General features: G+C 40.0%; 1 protein-coding gene across 3 annotated transcripts in view; it reads left to right on the top strand.

Annotated features, from left to right (window-relative positions):
• LRRC8D (leucine rich repeat containing 8 VRAC subunit D) overlaps positions 1-18,456 on the top strand; it is a 129,238-nt gene extending 110,782 nt beyond the window's left edge. For all 3 annotated transcript variants that reach the window (XM_043460715.1, XM_043460714.1, XM_043460716.1), the window contains exon 2: positions 15,510-18,456. In XM_043460715.1, the coding sequence (XP_043316650.1) occupies positions 15,512-18,088 (2,577 nt within the window). In that variant the 5' untranslated portion in view covers positions 15,510-15,511 and the 3' untranslated portion in view covers positions 18,089-18,456. The remainder of the gene's footprint in view (positions 1-15,509) is intronic.
• Positions 18,457-20,341: the final 1,885 nt, after the last annotated feature.

The following is a 20,341-nucleotide window of genomic DNA, read 5'->3' as shown; positions in this document are numbered from 1 at the left end:
TGACCAAATGCTTAATTCTGAGCTTGGGATAGCTTTCTGTGGATCCCTTATGCACATTATTATCTGGGAGGTTTTTGCCCAAGCTGATGCCAGTGGCAGGCAGTTTGTTATGTGAGTGTATATTGAAATGTCTCTGGTCAATAGCGATCAGGTAACAAGATGTATTAATGTATCTCTGGTCAATAAGTTATTAATGTCCTGCTGGCTCTTTTTTTAGGGGCTAATCAGACTGTTTTTCCATTATCTCTTTTTCTGTTTGTGTTTCTCCAGGCTGCTTTCTCAGGCAGGACAGCTGCTTTATTATTATTATTTCCCTTTTTATCTCTAGGACTTGTATCCAGCATGCAGAGTGTATTCCATAAATATTTGTTGAATGAAATGAAGATTCTAGTAGAAGGTACATTAAGGAAGTCCTGTAGGTCCTGAAGCATTTCTGAAATTCTATTGGCCTGAGTTCCTGGTTGAGGGAACACTAGTGATAACTTGTAGAAGAGACTCTGATGCTGTGTGGAATAAAATGTGAAAGCCATTGATTTAAAGGCTTTTTTTTTATATTGTCCCATGAATAAGATCGCAAACATGGGCCTTGACTTTTAGAATTAAAAGCTAAAAGAGAAAGCAAAATAATTCACAACAGTGTATTAACACTTTTTAAAAAAAATTTTGCTGTAGATCTGCTAAAATGTATTTAGAGTTATATTTCTCAGCTTAAGAGCTTTGAAGTAAATTTTCTCTGTGAATAGCAGTACTTTAGAGAAAAAACCCCCAGTAGATACCAAAATATACTTTGTGTAAAGTTTTTTTATAGTTCACAAGTTCTGAATTTTCTCTAGTCCTCTTCTTTCAGGTGTTCAATGGATGGGTTTTGCCCAGTGTGAAATCTGATTTTGATAGGGTTTATATAAGAAGTTTTCTAAAAAGTCTGGAATTATTTTCTTTTGAATACTCTTTTCAGTTATTTTTCAGGCATCTAATCCAAGGTAGTATTAGAAGAAAAATATTCTTAAAAGCATAATTTCTTTTCATAATCTTTGAGGGAGTAACACTGGTGTTTTGTTTTATTTGTATATAGAATTATATCAGCTATAGAGTATCTTGTATCATTGTAATCTATATCTGTTAAACTTATGTAAACTTGAAAGGTGGTACTGAAGAATTTATTTGCAGGGCAGAAATGGAGAAACAGACATAGAGAACAGACTTACGGACATGGGGAAAGGGGAGGAGAAGGTGAGATGTATGGAGATAGTAACATGGAAACTTACATTACCATGTGTAAAATACATAGCCAGTGGGAATTTGCTGTATGTCTCAGGGAACTCAAGCAGGGGCTCTGTATCAACCTAGAGGGGTGGGATGGGCGGAGGGGGGGGCGGGGGATGGTTTGACAGAAAACAACAAAACTCTTTACAGAATTCTTTGTAAAAAATTGTAAACAATTCTGTGTAAAGAAAACAATGAAATTATGTAAAGCAATTATCCTTCAATTAAAAAATAAAATAAATAAAATTTCAAGCAACATTTATGTCATACCAGTCATACAGAGCTCTGTTGGGAAAAAACTGAATCATTCCTTCTCATTCTGTATCTGAAGCATTTATTTTCTTTAACCATATGAATTTTAGGGATCTGAATTGGGTATGGTGTGTGTGTGTCCATGCACAAGTATATATTGGGTGTTGAAGAAGGGTAATCAGTAATGATAGTTATAGTTTATTACCTCTTATGAACTTTAATTTGTTCTCCTTTGACTTGTTCCAGTGAATGGTTTGAGAATTTTATCCTCAACAGTCTCTTGGGTATTTTCTCATTTTCCTAGTTTGACTAAGAAGGCTGATTGTTTTTCTTTTTATTCATGTCCCACTTTGTTTTTGTAATTTCATTTTTTATAATTAATTTATTTTTTAATTGAAGGATAATTGAGTTACAGAATTTTGTTGTTCTCTGTCAAACCTCAACATGAATCCCAGCTGAGCCACAGGGGGAGCCTCACAGAACATTGTAGAAAGAAAATGAAAGTTGGTATTTGATTGGGTAGTGCACTCATGCCTGAGTGAAAAGTGTATGTATTAGGTTGAGTAATTAAGCTGTTTGCTTCTTCATACATTAAACTCTTTCATTAAATGACAGTTTAAGGCTATTTGACTTTTTTCTTTTTTTGATAAGATCTTTCTTTTTTTTAATTTATTTTTTATTGAAGGATAAATGCTTTGCAGAATTTTGCTGTTTTCTGTCAAACCTCAACATGAATCAGCCATAGGTATACATATATCCCCTCCCTTTTGAAACTCCCTCCCATCTCCCTCCCCATCCCACTCCTCTAGGTTGATACAGAGCCCCTGTTTGAGCTTCTTGAGTCATATAGCTAATTCCCATTGGCTATCTATTTTACATATGGTAATGTAAGTTTCCATGTTACTCTTTCCATACATCTCACCCTCTCCTCCCCTCTCCCCATGTCCATAAGTCTATTCCCTATGTCTGTTTCTCCACTGTTGCCCTGTAAGTAAATTCTTCAGTACCAGTTTTCTAGATTCCGTATATATGTGTTAGAATACAGTATTTATCTTTCTCTTTCTGACTCACTTCACTCTGTATAATAGGTTCTAGGTTCGTCCACCTCATTAGAACTGACTCAAATGTGTTCCTTTTTATGGCTGAGAAACATTCCACTGTGTATATACACCACAACTTCTATATCCATTCATCTGTCGATGGCCATCTAGGTCGCTTCCAGGTTCTAGCTATTGTAAATAGTGCTGCAATGAACATGGGATACCTGTGTCTCTTTCAATTTTGGTTTCCTCAGGGTATATGCCTAGGAGTGGGATTTCTGGGTCATATGGTGGCTTTATTATATTTTATATACCTTCTTCCATAGTGTCTGTGTCAATTTACATTCCCACCAACAGTGCAAGAGTGTTCCCTTTATTCCACACCCTTTCCAACGTTTATTGTTTGTAGACTTTTTGATGAGGGCCATTCTGACCAGTGTGAGATGATATCTCATTGTAGTTTTGATTTGCATTTCTCTAATAATGAGTGATGTTGAGCATCTTTTCCTGTGTTTGTTACCTTTCTGTAGGTCTTCTTTGGAGAAACGTCTGTTTAGGTCTTTTTCCCACTTTTTGATTGGGTTGTTTGTTTTTCTGGTATTGAGTTGTATGAGCTGCTTGTATATTTTGGAAATGAATCCTCTGTCAGTTGTTTCATTTGCTATTATTTTCTCCCATTCTGAGGTTTGTCTTTTCACCTTGCTTATAGTTTCCTTTGCTGAGCAAAATCTTTTAAGTTTAATCAGGTCCCACTTGTTGCCTTTTGTTTTTATTTCCATTACTCTAGGAGGTGGGTCATAGAGGATCTTGCTTTGGTTTATGTCATTGGGTGTTCTGCCTGTTTTCCTCTAAGAGTTTTATAGTTTCTGGTCTTACATTTAGGTCTTTAATCCATTTTGAGTTTATCTTTTTGTATGGTGTTAGGAAGAGTTCTAATTTCATTCTTTTACATGAAGCTGTCCAGTTTTCCCAGCACCATTTATTGAAGAGGCTGTCTTTGCCCCATTGTATATTCTTGCCTCCTTTGTCAAAAATAAGATACCCATAGGTGCATGGGTTTATTTCTGGGCTTTCTATCTTGTTCCATTGGTCTATATTTCTGTTTTTGTGCAAGTACAATGCTGCCTTGATGACTGTAGCTTTGTAGTACAATCTGAAGTCAGGAAGGTTGATTCCTCCAGCTCCATTCTTCTTTCTCAAGACTGCTTTGTCTATTTGGGGTCTTTTGTGTTTCCATATGAATTGTGAATTTTTTTCTTCTAGTTCTGTGAAAAATGCCATTGGTAATTTGAAAGGGATTGCATTAAATCTGTAGACTGCACTTGGTCTACAGTATAGTCATTTCCACAGTATTGATTCTTCCTACCCAGGAACATGGAATATCTCTCTATCTGTTTATGTCATCTTTGATTTCTTTCATTATTGTCTTATAATTTTCTGTGTACAGTTCTTTTGTCTCCTTAGGTAAGTTTACTTCTAGATATTTAATTCTTTTTGTTGCAATGGTGAATGGAATTGATTCCTTCCTTTCTCTTTCTGATTTTTCATTGTTAGTATATAGAAATGCAAGTGATTTCTGTGTATTGATTTTGTATCCTGCAGCTTTGCTAAATTCACTGATTAGCTCTAGTAATTTTCTGATACTATTTTTAGGGTTTTCTATGTACAGTATCATGTCATCTGCAAACAATGAGAACTTTACTTCTTCTTTTCTGATCTGGATTCCTTTATTTCTTTTTCTTCTCCGATTGCTATAGCTAGGACTTCCAGAACTATGTTGAATAATAGTGGCAAAAAGGGACACCCTTGTCTTGTTCCTGATTTAGGGGGAATGCTTTCAGTTTTTCACCATTGAGAATAATGTTTGCTGTAGGCTTATCATATATGGCTTTTACTATATTGAGGTACGCTCCTTCTGTGCCCATTTTTTGAATAGTTTTAATCACAAATGGGTGCTGAATTCTGTCAAAGGCTTTTTCTGTATCTATTGAGATGATCATATGGTTTTTATCTTTCAGTTTGTTAATATGGTGTATCACATTGATTGATTTGCACATACTGAAGAATCCTTGCATCCCTGGAATAAACCCAACCTGATCATGGTGTATGCGCTTTTTGATGTGTTGCTGAATTCTGTTTGCTAGAATTTTGTTGAGGATTTTTGCATCTATGTTCATCAGTGATATTGGCCTGTAGTTTTCTTTTTTTGTGTTGTCTTTGTCTGGTTTTGATATCAGGGTGATGGTGGCCTGGTAGAATGAGTTTGGAAGTGTTCCTTCCTCTGCAATTTTTTGAAGAGTTTTAGAAGGATAGGTATTAGCTCTTCTCTGAATGTTTGATAGAATTCTCCTGTGAAGCCATCTGGTCCTGGGCTTTTGTTTTTTGGGGAGATTTTTGATCACAGCTTCAATTTCAATGCTTGTAGTTGGGTTGTTCATAATTTCTATTTCTTCCTGGTTCAGTCTTGGAAGAAGATTGAACTTTTCTAAGAATCTGTCCATTTCTTCTGGGTTATCTATTTTATTGCCATATAGTTGTTCATAATAGTCTCTTATAATCCTTTGTATTCCTGCATTGTGTATTGTAACCTCTCCTTTTTCATTTCTAATTTTGTTGACTTGATTCTTCTCTCTTTTTTTCTTGATGAGTCTGGCTAAGGGTTTGTCAATTTTGCTTATCTTCTCAAAGAACCAGCTTTTAGTTGTATTGATCTTTACCATTGTTTCTTTCATTTCTTTTTCATTTATTTCTGCTCAGATCTTTATGATTTCTTTCCTCCTACTAATTTCAGGGTTTTTTTCTTCTTCTTTTCCCAGTTGCTTTAGGTGTTAAGTTAGGTTGTCTATTTGATGTTTTTCTTGTTTCTTGAGGTAGGATTGTATTGCTGTAAAATTCCCTCTTAGAACTGCTTTTGCTGCATCCCATAGGTTTTGAGTTGTTGTGTTTTCGTTGTCATTTGTTTCTAGAAATTTTTGATGTCCCTTTTGATTTCTTCAGTAACCTGTTGGTTATTTAGAACCGCGTTGTTTAATCTCTATGTGTTTATATTTCTTATAGTTTTTTTCTTGTAATTGATATCTAGTCTCATAGCATTGTGGTCGGAGAAGATGCTTGATACAATTTCAGTTTTCTTAAATTTACTGAGGTTTGATTTGTGACCCAACATGTGGTCTATCCTGGAGAATGTTCCCTGTGCACTTGAGAAGGTGTATTCTACATTTGGATGGAAGGTCCTGAAGATATCAATGAGATCCATCTCATCTAATGTGTCATTTAGACTTGTGTTTCCTTATTAATTTTCTCTTTTGATGATCTGTCCATTGGTGTGAGTGGGGTGTTAAAGTCTCCTACTATTATTGTGTTACTGTCAATTTCTCCTTTTATGTCTGTTAGTTTTGTCTTAGTATTGAGGTGCTCCTATGTTGGGTGCATAGATATTTACAATTGTTATGTCTTCCTCTTGGATTGATCCCCTGATCATTATGTAGTGTCTTTCCTTACCTCTTATAATCTTCTTTATTTTAAGGTCTATGTTGTCTGATATGAGGATTGCCACTCCAGTTTTTTTTCACTTCTCATTTGCAAGGAATGTATTTTTCCATCCTCTCACTTTCAGTCTTTATGTGTTTTGAGGTCTGAAGTGGGTTTCTTGTAGACAGCATATATATGAGTCTTGTTTTTTGTATCCATTCAGCCCATATATAAGCCTAAATGACTATATAAGTCCATTTAACATTTGTTGTGAAGCTGGTTTGGTGGTACTGAATTCTCTTAACTTTTGCTTGTCTGAAAAGCTTTTTATTTCTCCATCAATTTTGAATGAGATCCTTGCTGGGTACAGTAATCTTGGTTGTAGAGTTTTCCCTTTCAGTACTTTAAATATATCCTGCCATTCCCTTCTGGCCTGCAGAGCTTCTGCTGAAAGATTAGCTGTTAATTGTATGGGGTTTCCCTTGTATGTTACTTGTTGCTTCTCCCTTGCTGCTTTTAATATTCTTTCTTTGTGTTTAGTCTTTGTTAGTTTGATTAGTATGTGTCTTGGCGTGTTTCTCGTTGGGTTTATCCTGTATGGGACTCCTTGTGCCTCTTGGACTCGATTGGCTATTTCCTTTTCCATGTTGGGGAAATTTTCAACTATAATCTCTTCAAAAATTTTCTCATACCCTTTCTTTCTCTCTTCTTCTTCTGGGACCCCTATAATTTGAATATTGGTGCATTTGATATGGTCCCAGAAGTCTCTGAGACTGTCCTCATCTCTCTTCATTCTTTTTACTTTATTCTGCTCTTCAGAAGTTATTTCCACCGTTTTATCTTCCTGCTCACTGATTCATTCTTCTGCTTCAGATATTCTGCTATTGATTCCTTCTAGAGTATTTTTAATTTCAGTAATTGTGTTGTCTCTGCATGCTTATTCTTTCTCTCTTTTAGGTCGTTATTAATTGGTTCTTGCACTTCCTCCATTTTGTTTTCAAGGTTTTTGATCATCTTTACTGTTTTTATTCTGAATTCTTTTTCAGGTAATTTTCCTGTTTCCTCTTCATTTATTTGGACTTCTGTGTTTCTAGTTTGTTTCTTCATTTGTGCAGTGTTTCTCTGCCTTTTCTTTTTTTTTTTTAAGTTATTATGTTTGAGGTCTTTTCCCAGTCTTCACAGAAAGTTGAATTCTTTCCTTGAAGAAGGTTGAATTCTTTCTTCCTTTTGGTTTCTGCCCTCCTAAGGTTGGTCCAGTGGTTTGTGTGAGCTTCATAGAGTGAGATTTATGCTGAGTTTTTGTTTGTTTGTTTGTTTTTCCTCTGATGGGCAAGGCTGAAGTGAGGTGGTACTTCTGTCTGCTGATGATTGGGTTTGCATTTTTGTTTTGTTTGTTTTTTAGATGAGGCGTCCTGCACAGGGTGCTACTGGTGGTTGAGTGATGCCGGGTCTTGTATTCAAGTGGTTTCCTTTGTGTGAGTTCTCACTATTTGATACTCCCTAGAGTTAGTTCTCTGGTAGTCTAGAGTCTTGGAGTCAGTGTTCCCACTCCAAAGGCTCAGGGTTTGATCTCTGGTCAGGAATGAAGATTCCACAAGTGGTTTGTTTTGGCATTAAGGGAAAGTAAAACAAATATCCAAAAATGAGAAACCAAAGATGAACCCCCGACAAATGACAGTTACAAAATCAGGCAAATAATAATTAAAATAATAGAATATACACATATACATATACACCCATGAGCAAAGTGAAAACAGTCCAACATAAATAAAGTACAGTAGATTGATCCAGGGAACAAAAGAAGTAAAAAATTATATTTACCAGTTAAGAACAAAACTAACTTAAGCACAAACTGGAAAACAAAACTAAAGCAAGGTGCCAAGTGGGGAATAAATCAATGAAAACAAAACTAACAAATACATTGAGAGGAAAGGAAAGAAAGAAAGGGGAGATATGCAAAGTTAAATAGAGGAAGATGAAGAAGATTTATATACATTTAAGATTCACTGCAAGGAGAAAAGAACGGTAGGAAAGGCAAACGAAGGAATAAATGTAGAAAAAATGTAATATGTTTAAAAAAATTAAAATTTTAAAAAAAGAGAAAAGAAAAAAAAAAAATGGAAGAAGAAAGAAAAAAGGGGAAAAAAAGGAAAACTCCACAGAACTGCAAAAGCCCAACGTAGAGGTTTATGACAACAATGAAAAATGTGACTAAGGAAAAAGAAAAAAAAAAGCTCAAAAGTTTAATTGGATTTCTTAGTGCCAGTAAAATCAACAACTACAACAGAGAGGAGGGAAAAAGAAAAAAAAAAAACCCAAAAGAATCTACAGAACAAGTCAAAAAATAAGAATACTAAATGTTTTTCTTGAGTCACTGCTGTCAGAGTCCTTTGCTGCACTGGGAGTCATAGTCCACCTCCCCTCCCTAGGATGCCCTCCAACACGGTGCTGGTCTCTGGACCTGCTGTGGGGGCCGCTCAGACTCTAATCTGGTCCTGCTCCTGTGTGTTCTTGCCTCCAGGGTCCACAGCTATCAGAGCTAGTGCGTTTTCTTTTGTGGGAGCTCTCAGTGGCCTTTTATATATTCCATAGACACAGAGTCTGCTTAGTCAATCATGTGGATTTAATCTGCAGCTGGTACAGCTCATAGGAAGGTTTTGGGTCTTCTTCCTTAGCCACACTGCCCCTGGGTTTCAACTGTGGTTTTATTTGCATGTCGGTTGTCCACTGGGCTCCTGAGGCTGCCCTGGAGGACTTGGGTTTGCCCCTGTGAGGGCCAGGTGTGGAGGTGGTGCAGCTGCTTGGGCCGCAGGGGTTCTGGCAGCACCAGGTACTCGGGGGTTGGTGGCTAGGGCAGCAGGAAATATAGTGCTCTAGAAGGGTAGGGCAACCAGTATTGGCCAATACGCTCCAGCATTCTTACCTGGAGAGCCCCCACCCTAACAGAGAAGCCTCGCAGGCCACAGTCTACAGGATAGTAGAGTCGGACAGTACTGAAGTGACCCTGCAGGCATAAACACGAGACTTTTTTCTTTGCCTGTGGCAGCTCTGCCCCAGTGAGAGTTGAGCGTGAAGGTGGTGCAGCTCCTTGGCTTACAGGGACGCAAACTGCCTCTGCGGCAGGAGTTATGGCCCTACAGAGTTTTTTTCGAGCCTCTTACACCTGGCGATCAGAAGGCCTCTTTGGCCAGTCTTTCTCCGTAGCTTTGCCAGTTCAGGCACTTAGAGGGATCCTTTGCCTGGGGTCCTTCTGTGTTGCTCGGTACATCAGGCATATAGAGGGCACCCCCCTCCATTCCCCGCCCCCCCGGAGATCAGCGCATCAGGCCCTTAAAGGAGCCCCCTGGGTGGGGTCCTACTCTGTAGTTCAGAGTGTCAGGCGTTTGATGGTCAGCCTCTATTCAGCCGCTGATGCTGGCGTGTGGAGAGAGAGGGGCTATGGTGATGGTTCCACCCCATACATGTGACTAAGCAGTATCGCCTTGCTTGCATGGCTGCCTGCCTTTCCTCCACAGGCATTTCCCATCACGATCTCCTCCCTCACATCCCCTCCCTTGGTCTTTCCGCAGTCAACAGCAGCCCTCACCTTGGGATTGCTCCACAATCCCTAAACTCCAGCTCCCAGCCGCTGCCCCTTCCAGGAGACCTGCGTTTCTGCCTGGCGTATGTATGGTTGCAGCAAGTACTGTCTGATTCTCATTCCATTTAGGCTGCCACAGATCAACTGTTTCAATCTCAGCCTTTAATGTTTTTCTTCTGACTCAGACAATTGCTCTGCTGTGGAAATCAGACCCCTGCTTCAGTTCCCCCAGCTGCCGAGGGTAGGTCCAGTCCTATTAATACTCCTGTTTTTCCCCCTAGTTCCTTCCTCCTACTGAGTTTTGCATGGTTCTATATATTCTTTCCCACTGGTCAGGTCCTCCTGTCCGCTCCCAGCTGGTGTTCTGCATGCACTTCTGTGTCTGAGGTGTATTCCTGATGTATCCGTGGAGAGAGATGTACTCCACGTCCACCTACTCCTCCGCCATCTTGTTCTCCCATTTTTTCCTTTTTAATAGGGGTAGATGATTATATTTTTTCTGTTTTAATGCTAGACTTTTTCTTTATACTAAGAATAATCTCATTAATATAAGTTTTCCAGCAAATACTGCCACATTTACATGCTAATAAACAGAAAAAAAGAGCAGGATTTGAATCCTGGTCTCTTTGGATAAAAGTTGTGTTCTTTCTAGGATAATTTGCCACATCCTAATATAAATAATTTTAATTGAAATGTTTTTGAATGAATAAGTGAAATTGAATGCAAAATTTTCTTTCTTTTTTTTTTTTAAGAATGAATTCTGTGTACATAGTGCTACATGCTAAGTTCAAAATTCAAGAATTTGGCCTAATCATTTTCATTAAAGACTGATTAAGATGGCCTCGATTTCTGCTCTGCATTCTGATTCAGCAGACGTCTTTGGGTCTTACTTTGTGTCAGACCCTGAATTAGGCATTTCCAATACCTGGCCCACATGACCTCTAGAGGTAGATGTTGATAGCAAGATTTTATAGGTGAGGCATGGATGCTCAGAGAAGATGAATAAAATGCTAAAGATTTGTCTCCAGAACCAGTTCTGTTCAATCATAATAGCATAGCAGTCATTTAGAAACATATTTGCACTTAGAATATATGTAGTCCAGCCAACAATGAGGCTATACTCCTATTTACTTTCACTTTCCTGTTTCTGCTGAGAATTAGTTTAGGCAATAAAATAACAAAGATTGAGGTCTAGCTTCTAAATTTTAATAGTTTTACTGGGATACAGTTCATATACTATAAATTTTACCCATTTAAGGTATACAGTGATAGTCAGTCAGCCATGTCTGACTCTTTGTGACCCCAGGGACTGTAGCCCACCAGGCTCCTCAGTCCGTGGAATTTCCCAGGCAAGAATACTGGAGTGGGTTGCCATTTCTTTCTCCAGGGGATCTTCCCAACCCAAGGCTTGAACCCAGGTCTCTTACATTGGAGGCAAATTATTTACTGTCTGAGGCAACAGGGAAGCCCTTTAAGGTATACAGTTCAGTGCTTAATTTAGTATAGTCACAGGGTTGTCAAACCATCATAATTTCTAATTTCTGAATCTGACTGTTAGTTGTTGGTTTATTCCACTATCATTGGCCATAAGATAAGAAATAGAATCCTATATCATAAAATAATATAGACCCATTCTCTATAATTTTCTGATTCATCTTTGTCCAACCAAAGTCTAGTAACTTCCCCCTTTCAACTTTAGTACAAAAAGCTTCCTCACCATCCATGAGAAATATTTGCTTATGGGATATTAAGCTGATTTTCGTATGTGCCATAGAGAAGTCTTAGAATGTGAAATCTACTTACTTATAATGTAATTCTTGAAGATATATAAAGGGGAACTCAAAGCATGTATGCAATTAGTATTTATTAATGTGACTTCTTCAGGTTAAAAAAAAAAAATCCCCTAATAACCATTGATAGCCATTTCTGACTAATGGCTAAGGAGATCAAGCTTCAAGATATCTAAATACAGTCTCCTCCCTCATTAACTTGACTTTTAGATTAGAAAAAAGTCACTTGAGTATCATAAGAGACTTAATAAACTATGTTATATGAACATGTAGTTAATGTACTTTGTACACACACATGTATACTATATATGAAGAGCAATTTTTATTTTCAAAGTGCCGCTGCATCTTTAATTCAGGTAGTGGTTGAAACACTTCCAGTTTCCCACCCCGTTTTTGATAGGTGAAATTGGAGAACGGACACGTTAATTGAAGTCCTGTATTCAAGATAAGACCTAGTCAATGGTTGACATTGCAAAAAACTACTGGTTTCCTGCCTATGGCCCAGGCACTTCCTTATAACTTCATTGAAACCATCCTTGGTTTCCATCTCTTGACTTACCCGTTAAATGTGGTATCTATACAGAGACATACTAGACTAATAATAGAATAACATTAGGATGTACAGATGTGAGAACTAGACCTTAAAGAAGGCTTAGCACCGAAGAATTGATGCTTTTGAACTGTGGTGGTAGAGAAGATGCTTGAGAGCCTCTTGGACAGCAAGGAGATCAAACCAGTCAATCCTAAAGGAAATCAACCCTGAATATTCCTTGGAAGGACGGATGCTGAAGCTCCAATTATTTGGCCACCTGATGAGAAGAGCTGACTCTGGGAAAGACCCTGATGCTGGGAAAGACTGAGGGCAAGAGAAGAGGGCAACAGAGAATGAGATGGTTAGATGGCATCACTGACTCAGTGGACATGAGTTTGAGCAAACTCAGGGAGATGGTGAAGGACAGAGAAGCCTGGCGTGCTGCTGTTCATAGGGTCACAAAGAGTCGGACACGACTTAGCAACTGAACAACAAGAATTCCTTATAATTTCTGTAATATAATTTCTCCCATGTGTCTGTGCCATTGACTTGCTATTTGTTCTGCCAAAATTATATTCCTCTACTCCCCACAACTCCATGGAAGTTCTCATCCTTCTAGTCTCATCTGAAAAACCAGATCTCTGCAGTCCTCCCATTTACCCAGTGTGGCTCTAAGTTTGTGCTGTTCTGTGCCTCCCCTATACTTTGTATTAACCAGGTAAGAGCAATTTTCTTACCATGTCATAATAATACACTTATTGCTTGTCATTTACCATTTGAGCAGGAGCTCCTTGAGGGACCATTTCTATCTTCTCCTCCATGGTGCCTGACGCATGTTTTTTTGAATTCTGAGTGAATGTCATGAATGGTTGTTCTAGGGAAGGTGTTGATTACATAATTTCATTCCTCTGTCTCCTCAAAGCCAAGGACAACAGTGAGAAGGTCCTTCCTTCAACAGCCAAGCCTTAACCAAGAGCACAGTCACTGTGATAGAGAAAGAGATTTGAAGATGAAAGATTCTGTTAGCTCTGTCACTTAATTGGCTCAGGAAGGTCACTTAAGATTTTTGTGCCTCAGGTTTCTTCATATCCTTGGGCAATAGTAATGGGCAAAAAATAGTTATTGTGAGAATCAGTTGAGACATTTTATGGAAAAGTAGCTTGCAAACTGTAAAGCACTGCAAACATCTAAGGAAGAGACCTTAGAATCTAGTAGAAAGAACAGGTGGTTTGGCCTTAAATCAGATTTTAAGCCCAGGCTCCACCACTAATTATTTGACTTGCACAACTTAACTCCTGAGAGCCTATGTCTTTGCTTGTCAAAGGAAAGCAATAACACTTAGGCAGCTTAGAGTAATGTTGTGAAGGTTAGATGGAATCCAGGCAATGTTCCATCTGTGTATGTTCAACTGTTAGCAACTAGAGCTTTTGCATATTGTATATTCTTACCTCTGCACCCTCTTTTCTGTGGGAGATTTTACCCCAGGGAGAGCAGGCCCTTCCTCTCAGGCCAGGGAGAGGACAGTAAGGGCAGACTGCTGGAGGAAGTTCCTGACTCTCCCGGCCTGTGACCCCAGCTGGCCTGGGTGTGCCTTGGGACAGGGGTGAGGCAAAGCCTCAGTGTGGTGTCCCAGCACATTCCTAGGGCAGCTGTTTCTGCTGTAGCTTCTTTTACCATTTCTTTTTGAAGCTCCTTATTAAAGCATGCATACCAAAAAAGGTACATAGCCCAAGTGTATAGATCACATTTTATAAACTGAACACACCCACATAACCAGATCATTCATTCTCGTTACTGCGTGATGTTCCACTTTGTAAATGCACCACATCTGATTTTTCTTTTCCAGTGCTGATGGACGTTTGGATAATCCAGTTTAGGGGTGTTGCAGAGTGCTGCTGTGATTGCTTATTCATGTCTTTTGATGGGTATATGTATTTCTCACGGGTGTATACTTAGCAGTGGGAGTGCTAGGCCATAGAGTATGCATATATTCAGTTTGGGTAGATATTAAAAAAAATTTCCCAGCATATTTGTATAAATTCATACTCCCACCAGAAGTGTTTGAGTTCTAATTGCTCCACATCCTCACATCTTCAGTATTATCTGTATTTTTAATTTTAGGAGTTCTGGTGGATTTTATAAGACTGTGTAGCATTTTGGAAGTGGAATCATTCCCTCAGCCCCCAAAGCTTCAAATTTAATACGTTCATTTCAGGAATGTGCTGTGTACAGAAGCAGGGGATTATGAAGATACAGAGCTCCTGGTATGGTACTTGGTATACGGAAGGAAGATGACAAATGATAGCTGCTATCATTATCACCCTCCTCCTCCTCATCATCATCACTACTCACTGCCTTCTCTGCTCTTAAGGGGAGAGAGTAGGACATGGTAGATCCAAGGGTGAATAAGACATAGTCTCTACCCAGTAGGAGCTCAAGAGCTAGTTGAAGAGGCCAACACTGGAAATAGATTATTTTTAGAGGGTACAATAGGAACTTGAGAAAGAGGTAGTGCTTGAGCTGGAACTTGAAGAATAAGTCAGAGTTCAACAGAAAAAAAAAGGAAATGGGCTGGAGGAAATGGCAGGGGCACAAAACCCTTGGTGGGGAGTGGCTGCTGTGGGCAGCATGCTAGAAAAGAGCCATCTGAGGCTGGAATCATTGCGTGCTGGTGTTGGTTTTTCGGGTGTTATCACCCTTGCTAGGATGCATGGGGCAGAGCTGGTGACCATTCGGGGTCAGTGTGACCTTACAGTACCCTGCTGCTGTGTTCTCCACCCTCCATCTTTTATTTTCTACCTCCTCTAGGAAAACAATCAGCCTTCTCTTCTCTCTCTCGGGATCAAAACCTGTCCCGAGTGTAAGGTGCTTGAAAACCACCACTGAAGCTTTGATAGCTGCAAAATGTCAGTGGTTACAAGGATCCCACAGCTTCTTTGCCGTGTGTTCCTTTAACTATGTTTATATTGAGGACTGGCTAATAATTTTTATTCTCGTGTGGGTCCAGGTTGCTCGTGGTGGCAATTAAGTTTAATAAAATGCTCTTCTTCCCAGTGCCGTATGTAGACCATGGATAAATGTTCTTGAGGAATTTTGGTGATTATGATGATGGTGATAAAGGTGATGATCAAGAACTAAAACAATGTCTTATTGATTGAGCATCAACTGTGTGTCAAGCATTGGCTGTATAACAGTAAGGAAGATGGACATGATCCCTCTGCGCGTGGAACTGAGAATCTTAGGGAGGATCAGACAAGTCAACAGTTGGTTCTACTAGTGTAATAAGGGCTGTGATGGATAGAGGTATGTAGTTCTGTGAGAGCACATCAAAGAAGCACCTCACCCAGACTAGGAATCAGGGAGGGCGTCCTGGGAAAGGCACCATAAACCTGATAGCCTCGTGAAGGGAGGCGGGGAGGAAGTATTCCAGGCAGAGGAAACAGTGCGTAGGAGGAGTAGAGTGCAAGGGAGGTTGGCTGACTGGAGAGGCTGGAAGAAGAGGCTAGAAATAGAAAGCATTTTGCCACTTAATGTTTCTTTTGCATCTGTGTCATAACATCTTTTGTTTGCCTGTTTTCTAGGAATGTTTACCCTTGCGGAAGTTGCTTCACTTAATGACATTCAGCCAACTTACCGAATCCTGAAACCATGGTGGGACGTGTTTATGGATTACCTGGCTGTCGTCATGCTGATGGTAGCCATCTTTGCAGGAACCATGCAACTTACCAAAGATCAGGTGGTCTGCTTGCCGGTGCTGCCAGCGCCTGTGGGTTCCAAGGCGCACGCTGCGCCAGGACATGCCGACGCTGCCACCAACATCCCCAGGATGGAATCAGCCACAGACCAAGACCGAGACGGGCGGATGGCAAATGAGATTTCCTTTGGCGCATCTGCTGTGACACCTGACATACCTCTCAGAGCCACATATCCTCATGCAGATTCCACGGTTCCAAATCAGGAGGCCAAGAAAGAGAAGAGAGACCCAACAGGCCGAAAAACAAACTTGGATTTTCAGCAATATGTATTTATTAATCAGATGTGTTACCATCTGGCCCTTCCGTGGTATTCCAAGTACTTTCCATATCTTGCTCTTATACATACTATTATTCTCATGGTCAGTAGCAACTTTTGGTTCAAATATCCCAAAACGTGCTCAAAAGTAGAGCATTTCGTTTCGATCTTAGGAAAGTGCTTTGAATCTCCTTGGACTACTAAAGCGTTGTCTGAGACAGCGTGTGAAGACTCGGAGGAAAACAAGCAGAGAATAACAGGTGCCCAGACTCTACCAAAGCATGTGTCTACCAGCAGTGATGAAGGGAGCCCCAGCGCCAGCACCCCGATGATCAACAAGACTGGGTTCAAATTTTCAGCCGAGAAGCCCGTGATCGAAGTCCCCAGCATGACCATCCTGGATAAAAAGGATGGGGAACAGGCCAAAGCCCTGTTCGAGAAAGTGCGGAAGTTCCGTGCTCACGTGGAAGACAGTGACCTGATCTATAAACTCTATGTGGTCCAAACAGTTATCAAAACGGCCAAATTCATTTTTATTCTCTGCTACACAGCAAATTTTGTCAACGCAATCAGCTTTGAACACGTCTGCAAGCCCAAAGTGGAGCACCTGACCGGTTACGAGGTGTTCGAGTGCACCCACAACATGGCGTACATGCTGAAAAAGCTGCTCATCAGTTACATATCCATCATTTGTGTGTATGGTTTTATCTGCCTCTACACTCTCTTCTGGTTATTCAGGATTCCTTTGAAGGAATATTCTTTTGAAAAAGTCAGAGAAGAGAGCAGTTTCAGTGACATTCCAGATGTCAAAAATGATTTTGCGTTCCTTCTCCACATGGTAGACCAGTATGACCAGCTCTATTCCAAGCGTTTTGGGGTGTTCTTGTCAGAAGTCAGTGAAAATAAACTTCGGGAAATTAGTTTGAACCACGAGTGGACATTTGAAAAACTGAGGCAGCACGTGTCACGCAACGCCCAGGACAAGCAGGAGCTGCATTTGTTTATGCTGTCAGGCGTGCCTGATGCTGTCTTTGACCTCACAGACCTGGATGTGCTAAAACTCGAGCTGATTCCAGAAGCTAAACTTCCTGCTAAGATTTCTCAGATGACTAATCTCCAAGAGCTTCACCTGTGCCACTGCCCTGCAAAAGTGGAGCAGACTGCTTTCAGCTTTCTCCGCGATCACTTGAGATGCCTTCACGTGAAGTTCACTGATGTGGCGGAAATTCCTGCCTGGGTGTATCTGCTCAAAAACCTTCGCGAACTGTACTTGATAGGCAATTTGAACTCTGAAAACAATAAGATGATAGGCCTCGAATCTCTCCGAGAGTTGCGGCACCTTAAGATCCTCCACGTGAAGAGCAATTTGACCAAAGTCCCCTCCAACATTACTGATGTGGCCCCACATCTCACCAAGTTAGTCATTCATAATGACGGCACTAAACTCCTGGTACTGAACAGCCTTAAGAAAATGATGAATGTTGCCGAGCTTGAACTCCAGAACTGTGAGCTAGAGAGAATTCCACATGCTATTTTCAGCCTCTCTAACTTACAGGAACTGGATTTAAAGTCAAATAACATCCGCACAATTGAAGAAATCATCAGTTTCCAGCATTTAAAACGACTGACTTGTTTAAAATTATGGCATAATAAAATTGTCACCATTCCACCCTCCATCACCCACGTCAAAAACTTGGAGTCACTTTATTTCTCTAACAACAAGCTGGAATCCCTACCAGTGGCAGTGTTTAGTTTACAGAAACTCAGATGCTTAGATGTGAGTTACAACAACATTTCCATGATCCCAATAGAAATAGGATTGCTTCAGAACCTGCAGCATTTGCATATCACGGGGAACAAAGTGGACGTTCTGCCGAAACAGCTGTTTAAATGTGTTAAGTTGAGGACTTTGAATCTGGGGCAAAACTGCATCACATCCCTCCCAGAGAAAATCGGTCAGCTGTCACAGCTCACCCAGCTGGAGCTAAAGGGGAATTGCTTGGACCGCCTGCCAGCCCAGCTGGGCCAGTGTCGCCTGCTCAAGAAGAGTGGGCTTGTGGTGGAAGATCACCTTTTTGACACCCTGCCCCTCGAAGTCAAAGAAGCGTTGAATCAAGATATAAATATTCCCTTTGCAAATGGGATTTAAACTGAGATCCTGCCTGCACATACATGTGCAGGAACCACTTCCTAGATTGCAGATGTTCACGTACCAGTTATTGCAAGATGATGCATTTTAGGAGTAGATACACCTTTAAAAATACAACACAGGGAGAGGACGCATAGAAGGCTGATAGAAGACATAACTGAATGTTCAGCGTTTGTAGTGTTTTAAGTCATTTACTTCCAAATCTTTTCTCTCTTTTTCTTTTTTCTGGGGAAAGGGAAGGAAAAATTATAATCACTAATCTTGGTTTCTTTTTAAATTGTTTGTAACTTGGATGCTGCCGCTACTGAATGTTTACAAATTGCTTGCCTGCTAAAGTAAATGATTAAATTGACATTTTCTTAACTATGCCACCTTTTTTTGAGGTGTCTTGATTTACTTTGCATAATTGGTATAATAATGCTTTAATTCAGACCACTGAAGGCACATCAGGTAAATTTAGATTTGCTGAAATACTGATTTTTGTTTTAATTTCAAGCACCTAAAATAAGCACTTCTTATAATATTTAACTGGTGCTACTGCTTCTGAGAACCCCATTTTATAGATTTTACACTCTTGAAGGCCTGAATTGCAGCAAAAGAGCGTAGATCATTGAGGGAGTTTTGTTTGTTTCTTTTTTAAGAATAAGTATCAAAGAAAAAATAAAAGAACTCTTTCCTTACTAATAGTTGTTTTCCATAGTCTGGAGTTCTGATTATATGATATGCTTTTCTATCACTACTATAGAGCTTCCAATAAATAGAAAATGTTAGTTTAAAATAAATTTAATTACAACCAAAATAAAATTTTAATGTTTAATGACTAACATCCTTCCAGTTTATCACCATTTGGAAAATAACACAAATTCAAAGCAAATATCATTAAATTACTTACCCTTTCCACCGTTGTGGGGAAAAAAGTAGGATTTGTAGTTCACTAAGTTGGAAACTGTTTCTATTCATTTTAGTGACAGGCTGTACTTCCTGTGTTTGTCTGCAGCTAGGAAGGGTCATGTTCGGGGAAATGCTAGCAGAATGTACTTTTTGGGTGATGATTTTTCCTTTTTTATCTACTTAGAAAGTAGCTAAATCGACCTCAGAAAATCAAAAAACTTAACTGCCACCTGTCTGTGTATGGGTTGGCAGGTATTTCACAGGCTTTTCTACACTCGGATAGTCTCTCATCACACCTTAGCATGGCTTGAAAGATTTTGCAGAGAATGTGAAAAGATGGACTCACGTGCATGCTTTTCCTCCCCCAAATTGATCTCTGGGGCTGCTGGCCTGTTGCAAGTGGTGGTGGTCTTTGCCTACTATATAGCTTCTGAATATTTACCTTCAGAGGTGTTATCACTGATGGGAGAATCTGCGGCCACTGTGGCTGAATGAGCAACTGACCCCAGCATCAGCATCCTGGCCACTCCCTCTCTTCCTAGAAGACTTCAGGTAGAAGAGTAACATAAAAGGCCAGGTTTAGAAAATCAGAGGATCGTGACTGAGTTTTGGTGTAAGCAAGTTCTCTCTGGTGCAGGCATCTTCCATTTCTCTCAGCATTCATTGATATATTCACTGGTATTGATCATGTACCTACTTTGTGCCTTGGAAATTCAAGGAACTGAGGATTCGCTGTTGGAATATGTCACAGCCTTGGGTTTATAACAGACTGTGCGAGATCATATCAATTAGGCAACAAATACAAATAATTGGTTACAGTTGTCATGTAGAAGGTGTACAGAATCTGTGCATGAATAACAGCTGGGAGGGGGCACATTTGGTTCAAGTGGAGGTTCAGGGAAGTTTGCATTTAGAAACTCTGCCTGTCAACACTTGTGGACATTCCCTCCCCACCAGCCCTGCAGGGCGCTGTTCTCCCTAAAGAGTAAGGCCACCACCCAAAATTGGTACAACATCTTTAGAAGGATGCCTCACTTGTGAGATAAACAGGCCAGATCTTAGGATCCTTGCTTTATGGACTAGGAAGCTTGTCTTCCTCTCTAAAAAGTGCATGTTGTTCTTGTAGGCACAGGTGACAGCCTTCCCGCAGCTCACCTTGCTTGTCAGAGGAGAGGCCTGGAGGAACCCAGAGTCTGGCCCTCCCACAGCTTGACCACTGGCAGCTGCCCTTAGGCACCTGTTTCTTTATCAATATTTGGGGGTCAGTCACTTAGAACTGATTGGTATTACATGCCTTCAAACAATATCAAGGGGTATTTTTACTCTTACCCAAACTTCTATTGACTTTATCAGCCCTTAATG

Source organism: Cervus canadensis, chromosome 2 (genome assembly GCF_019320065.1).
Source record: "Cervus canadensis isolate Bull #8, Minnesota chromosome 2, ASM1932006v1, whole genome shotgun sequence".
Taxonomy (NCBI): Eukaryota; Metazoa; Chordata; class Mammalia; order Artiodactyla; family Cervidae; genus Cervus; species Cervus canadensis.
Note: the sequence above shows the minus strand (reverse complement) of the source record. Positions and strands in the feature narration are given on the sequence as shown.